Source organism: Adiantum capillus-veneris, chromosome 5 (genome assembly GCF_014529385.1).
Source record: "Adiantum capillus-veneris isolate H3 chromosome 5, ASM1452938v2, whole genome shotgun sequence".
Classification (NCBI taxonomy): domain Eukaryota; kingdom Viridiplantae; phylum Streptophyta; class Polypodiopsida; order Polypodiales; family Pteridaceae; genus Adiantum; species Adiantum capillus-veneris.
Window position 1 is genome coordinate 60,838,888 of NC_140935.1, and position 19,163 is coordinate 60,858,050.

At 43.0% G+C, this 19,163-nt stretch overlaps 1 protein-coding gene and 1 pseudogene across 1 annotated transcript; both read right to left on the bottom strand.

Annotated features, from left to right (window-relative positions):
* Positions 1–7,414: 7,414 nt before the first annotated feature.
* Positions 7,415–8,743, bottom strand: LOC147457389 (uncharacterized). The gene has a single exon (XM_086513315.1). It carries the CDS (start codon positions 8,741–8,743, stop codon positions 7,415–7,417), a length of 1,329 nt encoding a protein of 442 aa, XP_086369441.1.
* An 8-nt stretch (positions 8,744–8,751) lies between these two features.
* On the bottom strand, positions 8,752–9,430 carry LOC147457390 (uncharacterized; annotated as a pseudogene).
* Between the last annotated feature and the right edge of the window lie 9,733 nt (positions 9,431–19,163).

Consider the following 19,163-nt stretch of genomic DNA (forward strand, 5'->3'; position numbering starts at 1 on the left):
CACTTGTTGATGCACTTTATGTAACTGGGATCAAGAAGAATCTCTTGTATGTATCTACACTTGCTAGACTTGGACTTGTAGTCAAATTTGTGGATGACAGATGTACAGCTCATGATCTCAATTTCGTTGATGAAATTTTTGCAGCTGGCCTTTTGTGCCATGGGTTGTATAAGCTCACTTTGTATGACAAGTGTGGGCAAAATTTCGCAAATGCTATTGCAGCTTCAAGGGCTATTTCAGATGCAAAACTTTGGCATGCACGTTTTGGTCATCTGAATTTTTCCAGTTTGCTGCGTTTCCAGAAATCTGGTATGGTTGCTTCTTTGCCGCCTCTTGAAGCACCTGTCAAACATGTTTGTGAAGGCTGTATTTTAGGTAAGGTACAGCGTTCTAAGTTTCCAAAGGATGGTTCAGTTGGGGCCACATGCAAGTTGCAGCTTGTGCATAGTGATGTTTGTGGGCCCATGCAAACTCCGTCCTTGGGCAATTACCTGTACTTCATGACTTTCATTGATGATTACTCCAGGCATGCATGGGTATTTCCACTTACAGCGAAGTCCGAAGCTTTTATGTACTTCAAAACAGTTTTTGGCTATGGCTGAAAATGTCTCGAAATGTACTATGGGCACCGATCGAGGGGGGGAGTATACGTCTCATGAATTCAATGCATTTCTGGCTAGTCATCGGATAAAACACCAATGTACAGTGCCTTATACACCTCAGCAAAATGGTGTTGCTGAGAGGAAAAACAGGTCACTTACAAAAATGGCACGATGTATGGTCAAAAGTCAAGCTTTGTCGCATTCTTTTTGACTTGAGGCCATCATGTGTGCCACTTATGTACTAAACAGGCGTCCTATGAAATCTTTGCAGTCTATTACTCCATATGAAGCATGGCATGATAGAAAGCCTTCTATTGAGCACCTGCGTGTTTTTGGTTGTTTGGCATATGCTTTGCTGCCATAAACACAGGGCAGAAAACTGGATGATAATGCTGTCAAATGTATTTTTGTTGGTTATATGTTGAAAACAAAGGTTACAGGTTGTATCATCCGCAAACAAAATGTATTCTAGTTTCACGGGATGTAGTGTTTGTGGAAGATTCTGCTCAGCTCTTGCTGTCATGTACTAGAGACAGTAATGTAAGCTCACAGGACATTTATGACACTTTGTTGCCTCTTTTCAGTGGTGGAAATACGAATGTAAGTTCCAATGAGACAAATGTACAGCCTATGGGGGTTTCTGAAAATGTTACAGATCAGCCTATTACTGATGCATATGTACATGATGTACTTAATGAGGAAAGGGCTGAATATGAGCAGGCTAGAGGTATGCCAAAATGGCTGGTGCACACTTTGTGATAGTAAATTGGATGCACCTCTATCTAGTCGTATTCGTTCAGGCTCTCTCCATGCATCTTATGCATCAGATTGTTATGCTTTGGCTGTGTCTAGCTTACATGATGTTGAGGAGCCTCTGTCTTTTGATGAAGCACAGAATTCAAAAAATTGGATGGCTGCCATGCAATCAAAATATGATGCACTTCTAGAAAATGACACATGGACTTTATGTGATTTGCCTCCTGGAAAAAAGGCCATTGGTACGAAGTGGGTTTACAAGTTGAAATGCAAGCTGGATGGTGAGATCGATCGCCATAAGGCTCGACTTGTTGCAAAGGGTTATGCACAGCAAAAAGGCATAGATTATGAAGAAACCTTTGCTCCCACTTGTCGTATGACTACTGTGCATTTTCTATGTGCATTGGCAGCTCATTTTGGTTGGGATGTACATCAATCAGACATTGTTACTGCTTTCTTGAATGGTGACATTTTTTAGGAAGTTTATGTAACGCAGCCTCGCGGTTTTGTCATAAAAGGACAAGAGGACAAGGTGTGCAGATGTAAGAAGGCTTTGTATGGGTTGAAGCAATCTCCTCGTGCTTGGTATGAGAAAGCTGACACTCATTTGGTCAAACGAGGCTTTCGTAACACGTCCAACAGAAACCACATTGTATGTAAAGCGTGAGGGTGATGTACTTCTCATTGTGGTTATTTATGTCGATGATTTGTTGATCATTGGACCAAATAAGAGACATATTGCTGAATTTAAGGCTGATTTGAATGCTACTTTCAAGATGAAATATTTGGGGTTGTTGCATCATTATTTGGGCATACAGTTTAAGCAGTGTGATGGTGGTATTGCCTTGTGTTAGAAAAGTTACATAGAGACATTGCTATGTAAGTTTGGACTTGAGGATTGCAAACCTATTGCCACTCCCATGGAAACAGGTTTGAAGTTGAGTCTACATGATGCTGGCAATCCTGCTGATGTCACTCTTTACCAAACTGTTGTTGGCTGTCTCATTTATGTATGCAACACGAGGCCGGATATTCAGTTTGCAGTCTCACAGATCAGTAGATTTATGCATAGCCCAGGGTCTAAGCATTGGCAGGCTGTCAAGAGGATTTTCTGCTACCTTAGTGGCACTTTACATCTTGGCTTGTTTTATCCCAAGGGGGGATCATTGCCGCCAGACTTACATGCTTTTTCGAACTCATATTGGGTTGGTTGTTTTGACACGCGAGTGTCCACAAGTGGCTTTTGTTTCATGCTTGGCAGTTCATGTATATCATGGTTGAGCAAGAAGCAACCTACTGTGGCCACTTCGAGTTGTGAGGCTGAGTACAGGGCAGTCTTCACAGCTACGGTTGAGTGTGTATGGCTGAGACGCCTTATGGTTGATTTGGGTGTTGGACAGGACACTGCCAACACTATCTACACTGACAGTCAGAGTGCATTGGCAGTTGCGAGGAACCCAATTTTTCATGCTCGCACAAAGCACATTAAGGTGCATTACCACCTTGTCAGGGAGAGGCTCTCAGCAGGAGATATCAGCTTGGCTTATGTGCCAACACAGGACAACCTTGAATATCTTTTCACAAAGGCATTGTCTCGTGAGAAGTTTGAAGCTTTCCGCAAAGCTTTGGGCTTACTCTCCTTTGTGAACTGATTATGTCCTCAGGGCATGGCACTTCCCTTTACTCATGTGCCAGCTCTCGTTCATCGCATCACTCCAGGGGGGATTTGTTACCATATACATGTGGTAGTGATGTGTGTGAACACACTAGTACCGCTGAGGCAGTTTTTCCCTCTTTAGGAGGTATTTTCCCCCGAGCATTGTATATACGCCCATCACTCTAGGGCTATCCATGTTTCCATTTCATACTAAGTAACATACTCTCTATGTGTGCCTTGAGCTTCCTTCGTCTTCTTCAAGCTGTGTGTGTTTCTCTGCATCCCTAATTCCAACAGTACACAAAGATGATTGATGCCACTTATTGCTCAATCTATTTGTTGGCTTAATGGGGAAGATAATGTTGCAAATCTTGAGAGGGAAGTAGATCCTCTCTAGAGAGATTAATGGAGAAGGAGTAGGAAACCTGTTGAGGAAAGATGGAAGGATGATCTAGCAGAAGGATATGTTACAAATCTTCAGCTTTAGGTAGAGGTGTTTAAGGAGTCTCATGGAGAAATGGAGAACTTAAGCTTGAGGAGAATGCAGCAAGCTTGAGGAGAATGCAGTAAGCTTGAGGAGGGAAAGGAGGTTCAAACTTCTGTTATAGAGCTTTTGAGAGGGAAAAATGAAAGGAAGGAAGAAAAGCAACCTGCAAGGTGAAATAAAGAGAAGTGAGAGATGGTACAGTAGAGAGAGAGGGAGGGAATGATCATCACGTTTTTGGAGGGACCCCCTTTTAGGAGAGAGGGGGGGAGAAACTGGCAGCTACTAGAGAGAGAGGATTGGTTTTTACCCAACTATTTAGAGAAAAGTTCAATTTTTTTAATTTATAAGAGATTTTATCTTTATATTTTATAAAAGGGTACAAGTTTGACCACTTACCGTTAGGCCTTGCCATACCCACCATTTCAGTCCACATAGGAATCCACCCATTTGCCCCTTCCATAATCTCCTTTATAATCCCATGGAAAATAAAGAGGCCCCCTTAGACCCCATTCCTTCCTAATGATATCAAAGGATTTGCTACTTGTCACTTGAACACAAGGAAATGAGAAAATCTTGCTACTCTTTCTCCTCTTCTTCTTCAATAAGCTTTTCTTTTCTTCCCTTCTTCTCCTCCCCCATAATTTTTCTAATACATCCAATAATAATGCCCAGATTTCCCTCCTCCCCTTCTTTTGGACATGTTGCTAAAAATAGAATAAAAATGGTGTCTTATTTTTTATTTTAGGAAACTCGCATTCAGTCAATACAACTCCTCTTTCCAACTAGGTTAGCATGGCATCACACTTGCCTCTTCTCACCGTGTGAATCACCTCTGGCATAATGGCCGATCATTAGGGCCACCCAAGGTATGAACTTATGAACTCACCATTAGAAAATGCCAAAAACAATAGCCGACAATACCATTGTCAGCAACACATGCACCTTTAATGCATACCCGCATGGAGAAGATGACAAGCACCATAGCCACGCTTAAGGAGCTCCCCTTTTTATTCCATTAGAGAGTGACTCATTCAATATATATACCACAAAACCCCCTCTCTTGATATTCTCTATGCATTTAAGGGGGTGCCACATGGCACCTCTACAATCCTCCGTCATTTGAACTCCAAAATTCCCAACCATCATAAAGAAACATGGGTTTTTTGGCCCTTTTAAACCCATTTAGGGTCCAATTGAACCCCATAAAAATCAGACCAGATCTTGAACACAGATATCAAAATTCAAAATTAAATTTTGATCCACCAACCACCAAATTTTATAGTCATCACATCAATTTGGAAGTCATCCATGGTTTCCCCATTATCATAAAACTCACATAAATGGAGTAGTTTTTCCCATATCATACCCATTCCCTATCCAATTGGAGTTCTAAAACATCCAACTCGATCTTGAAAACAAATTCCATCCATTTAACATTGTTTCTAGCATAAATTACTTCAACCCATCATTTATAGCTACATTTGACATACATGCCAAGTATTGTACCGCATCGGCTCAACAAAATGCATAACTTTAATTGCAAATTTTGCCAAAAACTCAACCATAAGCATAACTTGACAGACATTTTAGCAAAACACTGTCAAAACTTGATTCTTGATATCAAAATCCATACAAAAGCTCCTAAATGAAATTCAAACTCCAACTTTCTTAAGGTGCCCACAAAGTGGCACGAAATTCACCCCCTCTAATCTTGCATATCATCTGAGTGTGCCACCCTTAAAATTTTTCTATTTCAACACTCCCATCAAAAACATCATCTCCATCATCCAATCTTGGTCTTCAAACACCTCCAAGTTCTAATCTGCAATTTGAATCTTTGAATATTGCTTTTTATACAATTTAGCAATAGGAATTTTCAACTTTTTACCATCCAGCTCACACAACCTTGAACTAGCATTGTCATGAGCATGTTCAACCACATATGGGCCAACCACCACTTCACCATCTTTGTCATGGCTTTGTACTAGTTATCCAAGATACTATTATAGATTAAAAGCCAATTTCCCTCTTGAATTGCGCTCAGCCTTGTGTCACTTATCAAAAGCACTTTTATTTTTCAAATGAGCATCCTTTAGCTTTATTTTTACCACTTCAAACAAGCATTGTTTAGCTTTAATTTTTTTCTTCAATGTCCTCGTTTTTATTTTCCAACTCACAAAACCTTAAAGCAAGAAAGTCTTCTCTACTATCCCCCGGGGGGGGGGGGGGGGGGGGGGGGGGGGGGGGGGGGGGGGGGGGGGGCTCACTATCTAGAGATCTTTTATAGCACATGTGTTCATGAGGTATTAATAAAACCTCCTATTCTACATTTTTTAATGAATTTAGAGACCCCTTTTGTATCACTTTTCTTAATTTAAAACCCCATATGTACCAAAATTTTCACTTTTTCAATTTAAAACACTCTTATGTATGTATATTTTTTGTAAGTTTATAAGAGAATTCAACCCCTTCTGTTGAACTCACATGCTATCGTATATATTTTTAAGTGAACCCCTCGAGACTATCCCAAGGCAAAAATCTCCAAGCTACCACTACCTCTTTTGCAAGAATAACAAGCTTCTAACCATACATCAACTCTGCTGACATAAAATTAGTAATTGTGTTGTGTGTAGTGCGACCCTCCCATAAAGCATAAGGCAACAACCTAAGCATTTCCTAATGCAACTTTTACGTACTTTAGCCAAATATTTGATAATAGGAGGATGACTCCTTTCACTCTTACCATTACCTTTTGTTGTCGGGCGCAATATCGTCTCATGGATCAACACTGCGCCTCGGGGATTGTCACCACTACTCTATGCAGTATAGTGGATCTATCTCACAACTAGCTTTACTAATTGTCGATACAGGGAGTATGGACCACGGATAGGCAGTCGGAGGCCCCGATGGGTTGTCAAGCCATGGAGTCCTTTAAACTAGCACTTGCTACGACTCTCTAGTCAGCACGACGCTATTCCGTCTACAAGAGTCCCGGCACTAAACTAGGTCCTCTGGGCATCAACAATGCAAGGAAACATGCTAAAAGCAAGTCTAGACTATATCCCAACACTTTGGCATCACCTGTAGCACCTGGGTACCTGACACCAATACGCGTAATGATGTAGGGCGTAATGCTGTAAAAAATGAAAATGTTCCAAAATCACTCCTCAACACCCCACAAGGTCCCTAATGCCAATGGTATCACTAGAATGCACTTTTGGAAGCTAGAATGTCCTAGATCTGCAATTTACAAGCCGTGGACAAAAAACGTAATGATGTTTGCAGGTCATGAAAAATGACGATTGATGACATCAGTGTAAAGCCCTTTGTGAGCCTAACCTCATGCACCAAAAATCATCTAATTTGGACACTCCTACCTCAAGATATGAGCAAAATAGCAACACGGCCAAAAAGTGTCGTGATGTTTGCCTATACTGTTTTTTACATGCAACAACTTACATCAAAGTGTAGATCAAAGCATCAACATTGCACACACAAAACTTCATAGAAAAATACTTAGCACAAAGAGAGATATGGACCCATAAAGATATGCCTGTCAAGAGGCTTTTACCTCTTCTGCTCTCTTCACTTCATAGTCCCCCCCAAAAAAACTCGTCCCTCCTTCCAAAATTCAACCCCTCTATGGGTCTCACATGTCTTACTGTGTACATATGTTACAAGCTGGAGGTATATGCCCCAAATCATTACATTTGGTCCTTGCTGACCCCAAATTACATACAAGTTTGTCTGCTAAACAAGCTAACTGCAGAAAATAAAAAAATGCTTTTCCGCCTTGTCATGATGTGACGACAACACTCCCCCCCACTTAATCCATTGTCCGTCCTCGAACATGCTTTTTCTTTAGGTGCTTTGGGAATGTCGTCGGGCTGCTATAGCTCTTCGTATTTCTTCTTATCTCTCTTTGTTTTCTGCTTCTCTGATCCGCTCATGCACTGGATTTGCATTCTGTGCATCTTTGAATGCTACATACCTCAAAGCCAAGTTTTGGATGACTGGCTTGAACAAGTGTGTGTCCACCTCGAAGAATCCTGTGTGAAATAGCTCTTCAAATGTCATCATGTAAGAGCTAGGTAGGAACTGGCATCTGGCAAATAGTCCCATCATTTGGTGATGAGTTGGCTGCTTTGTCAAATCATATGCCAATCCCTCGTCGCCTTCTAAGAAAAGTTCCCATGTTGTGTCGTCAGGTAGGTCTTCTTTGAAGGTCTGGAAGATCTTGATAAAAAGATCAGCTGCCTTTGTAAGCATGACACATGCAAGATCTGGAACGCCCCCGAATTTGTCCTGTGTTCTCCTCCAGGCTCTGACAAAGTATGCATTCGTAGTGAATCCTGAGGGTCGTGGCAGTTCTGGGTAATTTAGCCAATTCGGATGTCTGACCTTTGTCTGTTGAAACACTGTCCACAACCTTCGTCTGGCGACTGGGCAATAAGTTGGATTAATCCTTTGAGCCCTGGGTGCCCTGTTGTATTCTATGGTAGACCCCATGTGCTGGGCGAACCATGTTAGCCGCCAATTCGGCTGATTCCTGAGAGGAGCAGTGCCTGACATTTCAGATGATGTGAGAGGTTCATATACTCCTGTCTCTACCATAGTGCAAGAAGGCAAAAATTCTTTTATCTGCATGGCATTGATGATCCGAAGGAGAGGATAAGGTAGGGACGGTTGTATCATACTATCAATGATCTGTTGTGCATTTTTATACTGCTTCACCGCAACTGACACTACCTCATACTCCCACTTCTTGTATGACTTGATAGTAGGCTCTTGCTCTTCTTCTACCTCCTGCTGCATAGTGCGGAGCAGTTCGTTGTCTTCAGTTTCCACAGCCATTTTCCCACTGGGTTCTTCAGCCATCGGCTCTTCGATTTGTGTAGGTTCCTCTGTGTCCATTGCTTCAGCCTGTTCCATTTCTGGCATCTCTTCAAAATTAGTTCTTGATGCTTGAGCTGTCGTGGTTGTCATTAGTTCTCTCTGTTCCTTGAGTTCCGCCACTTCTTTCTTGAGTGCTTCCAGCTCCCTGAGCATCTCTTGACCTTCGATACTCTGAGTTGGCTGCGCGGATGGTTGAGGAGCCAATAACGGCTGCATGAGAAGCTTGTCAAGCTGAGCCTGCATCCACCTTTGCTTTTCCATAGCCACCTGATGCACCTTTCTTATAATGGCCATTTGGTTTTCAGTTTCTGCGTTTCTATCCTCGGCCACTTTCTTTGCTTCCATCGCTTCCTTTACTTGAGTCTGGAGGATATGGATCTGTCGCTTCAGTACTTGGTTTTCTTCCTCCGACTTCTTTGCGTCTGCTCTGGCTTTGGCAAGTTCGTCTTGGACACTTCGTCTTCTTTCCTCCTCCTCTCTTTTTAATTGGCTTTGACTCTGCGACAATGCTACCATCTCATTGATTTCTCGGATCATGCGGTTTCTCCAATCTTCTATTTGTTCATCTCTGGCGAGCATTAGCAAGTCTGCTTCTCTCCTTCCTTCTTCTTGCGCCTCTTCTACGATTTCTGGTCTTGGAGGACTTTGCTCGACAGGAGTCGGGCTTGGCTTGCTAACTTCTGCAGGTTGAGCTATTAATGGAGAAGATGGTTGTGAAGGAACCAAATCTTGTCTTGGTGAAGGAGGTGGAGTGTTGCCTGCTTCCAGATTTATCATGGATGTCCAGTCCTCCTTTGTAGAAATGTCCTCTAGTGGACTTTCTGGCTCCTCTGTGGATGCTCGTGGTACTTGGCGCTCTTCATAAGCTGCTCGAAGTTCTTCTTCTAGTTCCACTTCCATATGTTGTACCGTCTCAGAGTACTACACAGTTTCCTCTTCTACAGCAGCAGTTGTCTCTTCTTGTGGAGCTCCCTCTTCATCATGTCTTCTTCTCACTTGTTCTTCAGCTAATCTTTGTCCCAATCTACTCATGCGAGTCAAATGCTGTAGTTGCTCTTCATGCTTTTGTCTGTGGGGAGCAACTTGCCTTTGCCTCTTGGGTTGAGGTTCGGTTTGACGACTAATCTCCTCTATTACCCTTTGTTGCTCTTGTCTCGGATCATGTCTCCTCTTTGTACGGTGCTCAGGTTGTACTGTAGCTTCTTCTTCTTCCCTTTCTATTGGTTTGTGGACTGAAGCTGTGGCTGTGGCAGTGGCTTCTTCATCCTCAGACTCTTCTTCCTCTGCTTGGCCTGACAGGAGATTCTTGCGCAAACGCCTCGCCATGTGAATTCGGGTTGCGTTATCTGAGGCCTGCAGCTTCAAGTCTTCCTTCATGCCAAGAGCTTGGTAGACTACTCGTGTAAGCATTTTCCTAGCTCCCAAATAACCCTTCTTCTGCACTGTTTGCGTCTTTGCCGCTCTCTTGATATCCATTAAGATCTTCTCCGGCAGATTGGATCTCAGTGGTTGTGGATGGCTCATTCCTGTAGTTAGCCAATAGGTGAGTCCCACTTCTGGATGTGTATATTTCTGTGGTTTGATGATGCTGAACATCTGATGTAAAATCTGCATGGGCAAGATTATCTGATCGTTAAGTATATCATAGAAAGTTTTCTGCCCATCAGTCTGCAGAAATGTGGAACTCTTCATGCTCTGAGTTGTCCGCAGATTAGCTATGTTGAATCTTCCAGTCTTGATTTCTAGGGCTTCTCTAATCACGTCGGATGTGATTTGGATTTGGAGAAGCTTCCCTTTGTTTGAGGTGACTGATGTGGTGCCGTCTTCCTTGAGGGATGTCATAAGCTCGGAGCACGTTCGTGCGTCGACCGCCACCACATCTTGCAAATTCCAATTCTCTAATCCAATCATTTGCATCACTTTCCGCACTTCGGACATTCTCTGTAAATTCCGGAAAGACTGCGGCACTGACATGATTGTCAGGTTGTCGCCTGCTGGAGTCTGATACTTTGTCTTCAGCACGAATGTCTTCGCAGCTTCCAAGCTCTCGCAACTGATGAAACATTTGATCACAGACTGTTGTGCGATCACTTCAAACTGTGGCACTATACCGTCGACTTGTGTTTCCGGCACTTGACTGGATCCCCCTTCCATTGTTCCTTGCTGCGGAACATGACTTGCACCGCGTGTATCGGGGCAGTGGGATCCCGACGCCATAGTGTCGTGCTAGCCGTCTGTGTGTGGATCTGAGCTGCGTGGGTGAGTGAGTGCGCTCTGTAATGTAGGGTGAGCACTCCTGTGCACTCTCGCTGCAAAGGGTGATGTGCTCGAGCTCTACTAGGCCGGTGACTGCGCGCACAGAAAAGCTCTCTCTCTAGCTCTCTCACTAGTGCAATGACCAAATGAGGTCCCCAAATGGCCTATATACCCACAGGTTTCCGTGACTTACCTTGACACTTGATTCTGAGCATACCATTGTGTAGCATATTCCGTGACATGCAAAATTGACTGTATACATCACATGCTTTGCTTGACGACGCTCTTCTCTAGTCTTTGACATCTTCAAGCTCTTGCCATTAAGTGGCCATTCGGGCGTTCTTTTCCGATTCTGTCATTTAACCACTCCTTAGAAACCTCTTCACTTGTACCTTCGGCGTTTGAAGTCTGTTTTTGATTTGGAGCTTCCAGCAAATTTTATGGATTTTTCAAAAGAAATTGAAGAAAAATAAGGAAAATTAAAGAAAAATGCCAAAATTGACCAAAAAAAACACGAATAAAGCTCATCAACACACTTCAACACAGTTGCTCAACTTTTTTCATGATAACACCTTTTGGACTCCATTTGAGCTCTGAATTCTCCTAATTAGTGCCTGGAAAGTGCATTTTGGGCTCGTTTTGGCTCATAAAGGCAAAAAATTTCAAGAAAACAACCATACACACACGCCGCGCGACATCACACGAAGCCCAATGTGTGCTCGAGATATTAGATTTTAAAAATTGAAAAACAATCCTCCTCACGGTTGACCTGTCCAGCACTCGTGACTCCCCCCCACTTAATCGAAGCACTACGTGCGACAACGTGGTTGTTGTAGGAGTGTGTCGGGTACGAAGATCGTGTCTATGCAAGGTCTTGAGTGACCCTATGTATGCGTACACAGATCATGCATGTTAAACCATATGCTGTGCAAGAATAGGTCATGGACGATGTTTCCATGGGCTGTCGATGGCGAAGCTCTATCCCATCCTATTCTAATTGATTATGTACAATGTAGGCGATGTCTTTGGTGCTTTGTCACCAAAATGACCTTGAAGATCATGGTGTCATAGGGATACGTTGATATTCTTGCTTCTTCCGAACTCTCTCTTGCCAGGGTTGTGATGGCAACTTCACATATCCTTGTTGGTGACGAACCATTTGTAACCATGACTTTGTTGGCAGTAACATTGAGCTCCATCCGAATAGCTTACGTTGCAATTCCATAGCTTGATACCAAATCGGCTTTTTGCTTGGAATCGCCACGTCTACCCTTGCTGTGTTTTGTATGAGAACAGAACTCACTTTCTTCACCCATATCTTGCTATGCATCTTGGGTTTCTTTAGTATCTGCATGTCTCGTTTTACTCCTTGAGAACTGTTGTGTGTTGTCTTTGATGGCTTTTGCGACATTAGCGTTTTGGGAACCCAACTCATACCACTATAAGCCGGATGAATTAGACTCTTGGGAACCCACTTCATCTAGTGTTTCCCCTTCGTGTGTTCTTCGTGTCAGCTTTTTTGTTGTTTCCTGCTTCGTCAAGCTTTGCACTTCATCCTTTCTGATCCAAACCTGTGTACCACTATGAGTTCGTGTGTTTCTAGACTTTGCTTGCTCTTTGGGTTTGGTATTCTTGGCATTTGTCTTTGCTTGTTTCTACATAGCCGTGTGAGTCGTGGATTTTGATTTGTCATCTTTTCTTTTCCAAATCCATTGCTCTTTTCCGGCGGCTGTGCTTGGCTTCTTGATTGTCTGCTTTTCTTTCTCAGTCTTTGCTTGATTGGGAGTCGTGTGAGTCATGGATTTGACATTTTTTTGCTGGATTTCTTTACCCATATCCACTTCCCTTTTGCCGCGACTCTTTCTGGTAGTTCTTTTTCTTGTTTATCAGTGTGAGTTGTGCTTTGCTTGTTAGTCCCTGTTGCTGGTGTAGTTTTTTTTTCCTTTGTGGAGTCTTGTGCTGAATCCGATGCCTCTTTTGCCTGTGCTTCTGGTAATGGCAGCACTTGTGGACCATAGAATTGAGTTGGAGTCACCAGATCCACCCACTTGTGTTGTCCATCTACCTTGCAGTGTACTGACCTTTCCCCCCAATTGAAGTAACAGTCATATTTCGCTTGCCATGTCCTTCCCAAAATGATAGGCATGTCCTGCAACTTAGGTTGGGTGACAAAGAACTCGTCCCCACAGGTTAGATCACCAACATTTATCATCAAATCGCAAGCACCTAATGCAGTGGACCTATGTCCTGAAGAATCCTGAAATTGTAACACCGTAGGACATACAGACATGTCATTCAAACACCCATACAGTTCATGTGAAATGGTATTACCATCTGCTCCTGTATCTATGAATGCATGTGTTTGCAATTGATTATTTACTGTGACCTCAATGAAAGGCAGAGGTGCATCTACTAGCGAATCATCTATGAACTCTATCTTGTAACGCTTTCCTATACCTTCCTTGAGTGGAATTGCTTGTTTGCATTTTTGAGCCCGAATTTTTGCCTCCTCTTGAGCTAACTCAATTGTAAGACGCTTCTTCTCCTGTCTCCACTTTGCTTTGTGCAACTTAGCTAGTTGCTCGTTGGTCAGCGGCATATGATACTTCTTTATACGACAGCCAATGATCCAATTCGGCATCTGCTCTCCATCTAGAGTTGAAAGCCTGACTGCACCTCCTGAAGACAGTTGACTGATCACGTAAGGACCTCATCCGCGCTTGGTGAACTTCTTGGAAAACTCCTTCAGAGTGTATACTAACACCAGATCACCTAGCTTGAACCGCCTTGTGATGATATGATCATCGTGAAATTGCTTCTGTCTTCGCTTCAAAGCGTACATTCCTGCGACTGCTTTCAGTCTAGTCTCATCAAGCTTTTCTATCTCTTCTATTCGTTCTGACAACTCATGTCCTGTCCATTCTAGTTCTTTTGCGACACGTAGGGTTGGCATTAGGAACTCCATTGGCAGTATGGCATCCAACCCAAAAACCATGTTGAAGGGAGTCGTACCAATTGCCGTTTTATAAGCAACCCTGTAAGCCCACAGAACAGATGGCAGTTTCATTTCCCAATCTGTCTTCGTGTCACTGACAATATTCTTGAGCATTGTACACAGAATTTTGTTCGTGCTTTCTGCTTGACCATTCGCTTGGGGATGATAGGGAGCTGACTTCTTATGTATCACCATGAACTCGCTAAGAAAGTTCTGAATGACTTCATTTAAGAAGTGTGTACCCATATTGCTGACTATCTCTATCGGCAACCCGTATCTTGTGAAGACATTTTCATACAAAAACTTCGCGGTGGTGTATGCATCATTCTTCACCGTTGCTTTGGCTTCTACCCATTTGGTAACATAATCTGTTGCGACAATGATGTACTCTGCATGTGTATGCATTGCTGCAGGATGAATAGGACCTACGAAGTCTATTCCCCACTTAGCAAACGCTCTTGCTCCCATCATTGGTCTGAGAGGCATCTCATCCCTGCGGACAGGAACCTTGGCTCTCTAACACTCGTCACAACTTTTTACATACATCGTTGCGTCTTGAAATAATGTCGGCCACCAAAGGCCTGCTCTCATGATCGCTTTTGCCGTTGCATCCGCTGAGAAATGTCCACCTGGGACTCCTGAATGAGCGTGCTCCAACACAGAAACATACTCGCTTTCTAGAACACAAATTCTTAGGGTTCCATCTTTTCCACGATGGTAAAGTTGGTTGGCAATGACAGTAAAATCATTCGCTTGTTTCTGCAGATATCTTTGCCTAGCTTTACTCATGTGCTCTGGAAACGTTTTGTTTTGCAAATACTCCACTATGGTTTTAGCCCAATTAGGTGCAAGAGTGTTGATTTGGAATAGGGTAATGGCATTTTTCTCGATCGGTTACTTCCCTAACCCGCATGTATACTCCCGCACTCTCTTATATGTATCTTGTCTCATTGTGGGCCAATAGACACCCATTCTTTCCAACCTTCGCAATGTCTGCTCTGGAGAGAGATGAATGTTGCCAATTGCCACGTGAGCTCTCTCAAGATATGGTTCTGCGCTACTAGGGTCTATGCAAAGATGCAATATTTGGTCTTGCCCTTGCTTGTACAAACAACCTGCCAGCATACTAAAGTTTCTGGATTTCTCTACTTGAGCCAAATTTGCGTCAATTGACGAAGTTAATTAGAGCTTGCCCAACGTCAACAATGGCACAATATCTTTGCTCCAACTTGGTACCATGTCAATATTAAACAGATATGCATCTGGTAGATCATCCTGAATTCCTGTAGCTGGTTCTTTATTGGTCAATCTAGAAAGGTGGTCAGCTCTCTGATGAGTCACACCCTTCTTTACCACTACCGTAAAGTCAAATTCTAGCAGTATAAGAAACCATCGCACTATTCGTCCTGTTTGGCAAGGTTTGTTCACCAGATATAACAATGCTTGGTGGTCAGTATCAAAAACAAACTTATTGGCCAACAGATAGTGTCTGAATTTCTTAACCGCATATACCATTGCTAGTCCTTCGCGTTCCGTAGTCGTATAGTTTCTTTCTGCACTTATAAGTTGTTGACTAGCGTATGAGATAGGAAAATCCATGTTATGCTCTCCTGGTTGTGTTAAGACACATCCAATAGCGAAGTTTGAAGCATCTACATGAACATGGAAGATCTTTCTCCAATCTGGTGCTCTCAAAATGGGTGTTGTTATCAAAGACGACTTAAGCTTTTCAAAAGCTTCATCACACACTGGCGTCCAGTTGAATTCTACTATCAAGGCATAAAGAGGTCTGGCAATTATGGCGAACTGAAATATGAATCTGCGATAGTAGCCACAGTGTCCCATAAAAGACTGGACATCTTTTGCTTTCTGAGGCTTTGGCATGTTTAAGATAGCCGCTATTTTCTCTTCATCTGTAGAAATGCCATTTTCCGAGACGATATGTCCCAACATCTTGCCCTGTCTAACCATGAAGAAACACTTTTTGGGGTTAAGACATAGCCTGTAAATTCGACACTTCTCAAACACTTGTCGCAATTGTTGTAGATGATCCCTTCTCTCTTTGGAATTAACGCACAAGTCATCTACGTACACCTCCAAGAAGTCTCGGAGAAATACTTTGAAGATGTGACACATTAGTCTCTGGAAGGTTGCAGGTGCATTGGTTAGACCAAATGGCATAACCCTATATGCAAATGTCCCCCATTTTGTAGCAAATGTTGTCTTATGTTGATCCAAGGGATGAATGGACAATTGGTTGTATCCCGAAAATCCATCCAGAAAGCTATACGCTTTCTTTCCTGCTACTCTCTCCAAGACATGATCCGTGATCGGTAGAGGATAGTGATCTCTAATAGTTGGAGCGTTCACCTTTTTGAGATTTACGCAAACCCGCAATTTACCGTTCTTCTTAGGCACCACCACGATTGGTGAGACCCATTCCGTATGCTCGATCTCATAGATAAAACGTGCATCTTTTAGTTTATCAATCTCCTCCTTAATTTTGGCTGCAAAGTTATCATTATACAAGTATGGACGTTGTTTGCTTGGTTTTGCGTCTTCTCTCATAGGGATGGTATGCTGATAGACAGCTGCATCCACGCCTTTCAGATCCTTGATCGACCATGCAAACACATCTCTAAACTCTTTCAATAACTTGATCAGGTCATCTTCTTCTTCAAGAGTCAAATCATTTGCAATATACATTGGTCTTCACTCTTCTCCTGGTTTCGCAATGTCTATCTTCTTGGCGACTTCAGGACCATCGTAAGACACCCCTTCTTGTCCTCTTCCCTCTAGAGCCTGAGCCATGATTTTTCTCTCTTCCACCGTATACTTCTTGTAATGAGAGGGCATACTAATTACATCCATCTTTCTTTTCTCTGTTTCCTCATCACTAGACTCTGATTCTGTGCTCCACCCGTGAAGACTAGCCTCCTCGAGTTTCTCGGCGGTTTATTTTGTTTCTGTTTTTGCTTCTTTGTCATCTCTTTCATTTTGTTCTTTGCTTTTTCCTGTTTCCTCGACATCCTACTTGCCAAGGTTGTTTGCAGCTGCATCGAATATAATCCGGTTACACGATCCTTGATGCAATCTTCTGCATTGACCAAAGCCAAGTATGCTTTTGAGTTAGCCAGATCCGGAATAGGACCGGAGTCTTCCCATTGTTCCCCTTGTTTTTCTTTGACTTTTACAGGTTTTTGTGTTCGCTTCTCGACTCTTTTGTCTTTGCGCTTTCGCTCTAGAACATTTCTGCGTCTTTTAGTCTTGTTCTGGTTCTTTAGAGCTGCTTCATTATCCCATTTAAACAAAATTTCCATACCATCTCTTCTCCGCAGTCTGGGATTTGCAACAGCACTAATTCTATCGTCGTTAAGGAAAGAGTCGTCAGATGCGTCGTAACATTCCGCTTGTTCAACCTCTAGACTAATCCCTGGCTCGAACCCTTCTTCCCTGGTCTTAGATTCCATTTCGAAGGATGAGATCTCATTTCTGGCTCTTAGCTGTTTGATGTCTGTGACATATCTCTTGCCGTCAAAGACAACTTGAGTTATTTTGGACATGTCTGCGCCTAATCCCTCCATTTCTATACTCTCATCTCTACTCCCCGAGTTCTCTGAATGAATTCCCTGTAAAGATCTATTCCTCTCTAGATCGCTTCCTGAAAGTTCTTCCAGGATGACACTCACCATATTAATAGATCTTATGTCGTATCCCTCTTCGTCGCAATGTCTGGTTGCATGGATCTTGTCCACACACACATCCAATGTGGCAAGGATGTCCAGCCACCCGTAACGCTCAAATTGATGTTCTGGAAATGGCTCTGTAATGTAGCCGTCAGAACTCTTTTCGCTCTTTTCTTATGCAATGTCGTCGTCTCTTGGATCGCAAAACCATACTGGCTTGTCTTGAATTAACCAAGATGGCGTTATTTCGTCCGCTGTGGTTGACACAAAATCTCGCACTGGAGTGTTGACAATGTCTCTAAACGAATGATCCCTAAGATCAATCCTCATGGTAGCATTAGGCTGTCTAAGGTACAAGTAGTTATAGCCCCAATCTTGAATCATTTTCAACTGCCGCATGAATGGGCGTCCTAGGATGATTTCATAGTTGGGTTTCTTCCCGAAGTCCACCACCGCAAAGGTGTGTTCATACTCAATGTTGTATGAAGAAACAATGACTTTCTCTAGCAACCCTAAAGGTTGTTCGACATAGCCGTCTGCCAACTGTAATTTCAACCTAGTTTTCTTGATGGCTGGTTTGCCCCAGGCTTCCCATACTTTCTTGGTAGCTATAGCAATTCCTGCACCACTGTCCAGTATTGCTAGAATCGTGTGCTCTTCATAGGTTACAGGTAAAGTAGTATTCCCGTCCTCTCCTTCACAGTAGTCACCTACTTTGTTGATTGGAACAGGCTCACACTTTGATCCTTTCCTTTTCTCTGACTTGGTATCCATGTCCGGAGTCTGATCAGGCACTTTCATACCCAGTTTCTCCAAACCTATGAGCACCTCTTTCCACATTTCTAGTCTGATCTTCAAGACATCCGCCAAGGGTAGCGTTACTTTCACTTTCGTTGACAACAATGCTTGAAGATTTTCGGTGTCCAATACTTTAGGTGATTTCTTATATTGAGTGAGAACTTTGCGACTGTCCGATTTGACCTCATAGTCTCCCACGAAAGAAGGCAAAGTCCTTACAGAATTAGCCTTGCTTCCCTTTTCATGTCCCGATTCACCTGAGTCTGATCTAGGAGTTTCTCCATGCTCAACACATGGTTTGTCCAGATCCACTTCTATGATTGGTGCATCCTCTTGTGGAATTTCCTTGCATTTCTCGTCTCTAATCTCATTCCATAAGGTCTGCATCCAATTCTCTGATTCCTCTGGCGATACACTATCTGGTACCATCATTGGTGTGCTCCTTTCTTTCGTTTCCGGGTCTATGGTCACTGGATTTTCCGCAGAAGTATCTTCGACCAAAGCCTCAGTGGTTGTTTTGTCCAGATTCTTTTTCGCTTTGCGTTTCCTCCTAGAGTTCTTCGTTGGTTTGGTTTCACCTACTTCCTTCGTCTCTACGTTTTTGTCATCTTTCGTTTCTACAGGCTTCACGGACTCTGACTTAGTCGGAATTGCCTGTCTCTCTAGTGCAGCCTGAATTACCTCTATCATTTTTTGTAACACCTCCAGTCGTTTCGTTTCCAACACGGGAGCTGGGTAACTCCTGTATCTTTCTTCTAGGGTCTCGTTTGGTTTCAGCCTTGCTTGATATGCATCCATCATGGCCTTTAATGGCTCAGCCATCTTATCTGCTAGGACTGACCCTACTTCGTATGCTCTCTCTTTCACTTCCTCACGAACCTCGCTTTTCATGGTTTCAGCTTCCTTTTGTTTCTTCCTTGCTTCAGTTCTTTTTTGCCTTCTAGCTCTCCAGTAGTTACGTCTAGCCAGCTTCTCTGTTTCGCTAGTCAGGATAGCTGCTTTGATTGGATCTTCCCCTTTTTCTTTGGCT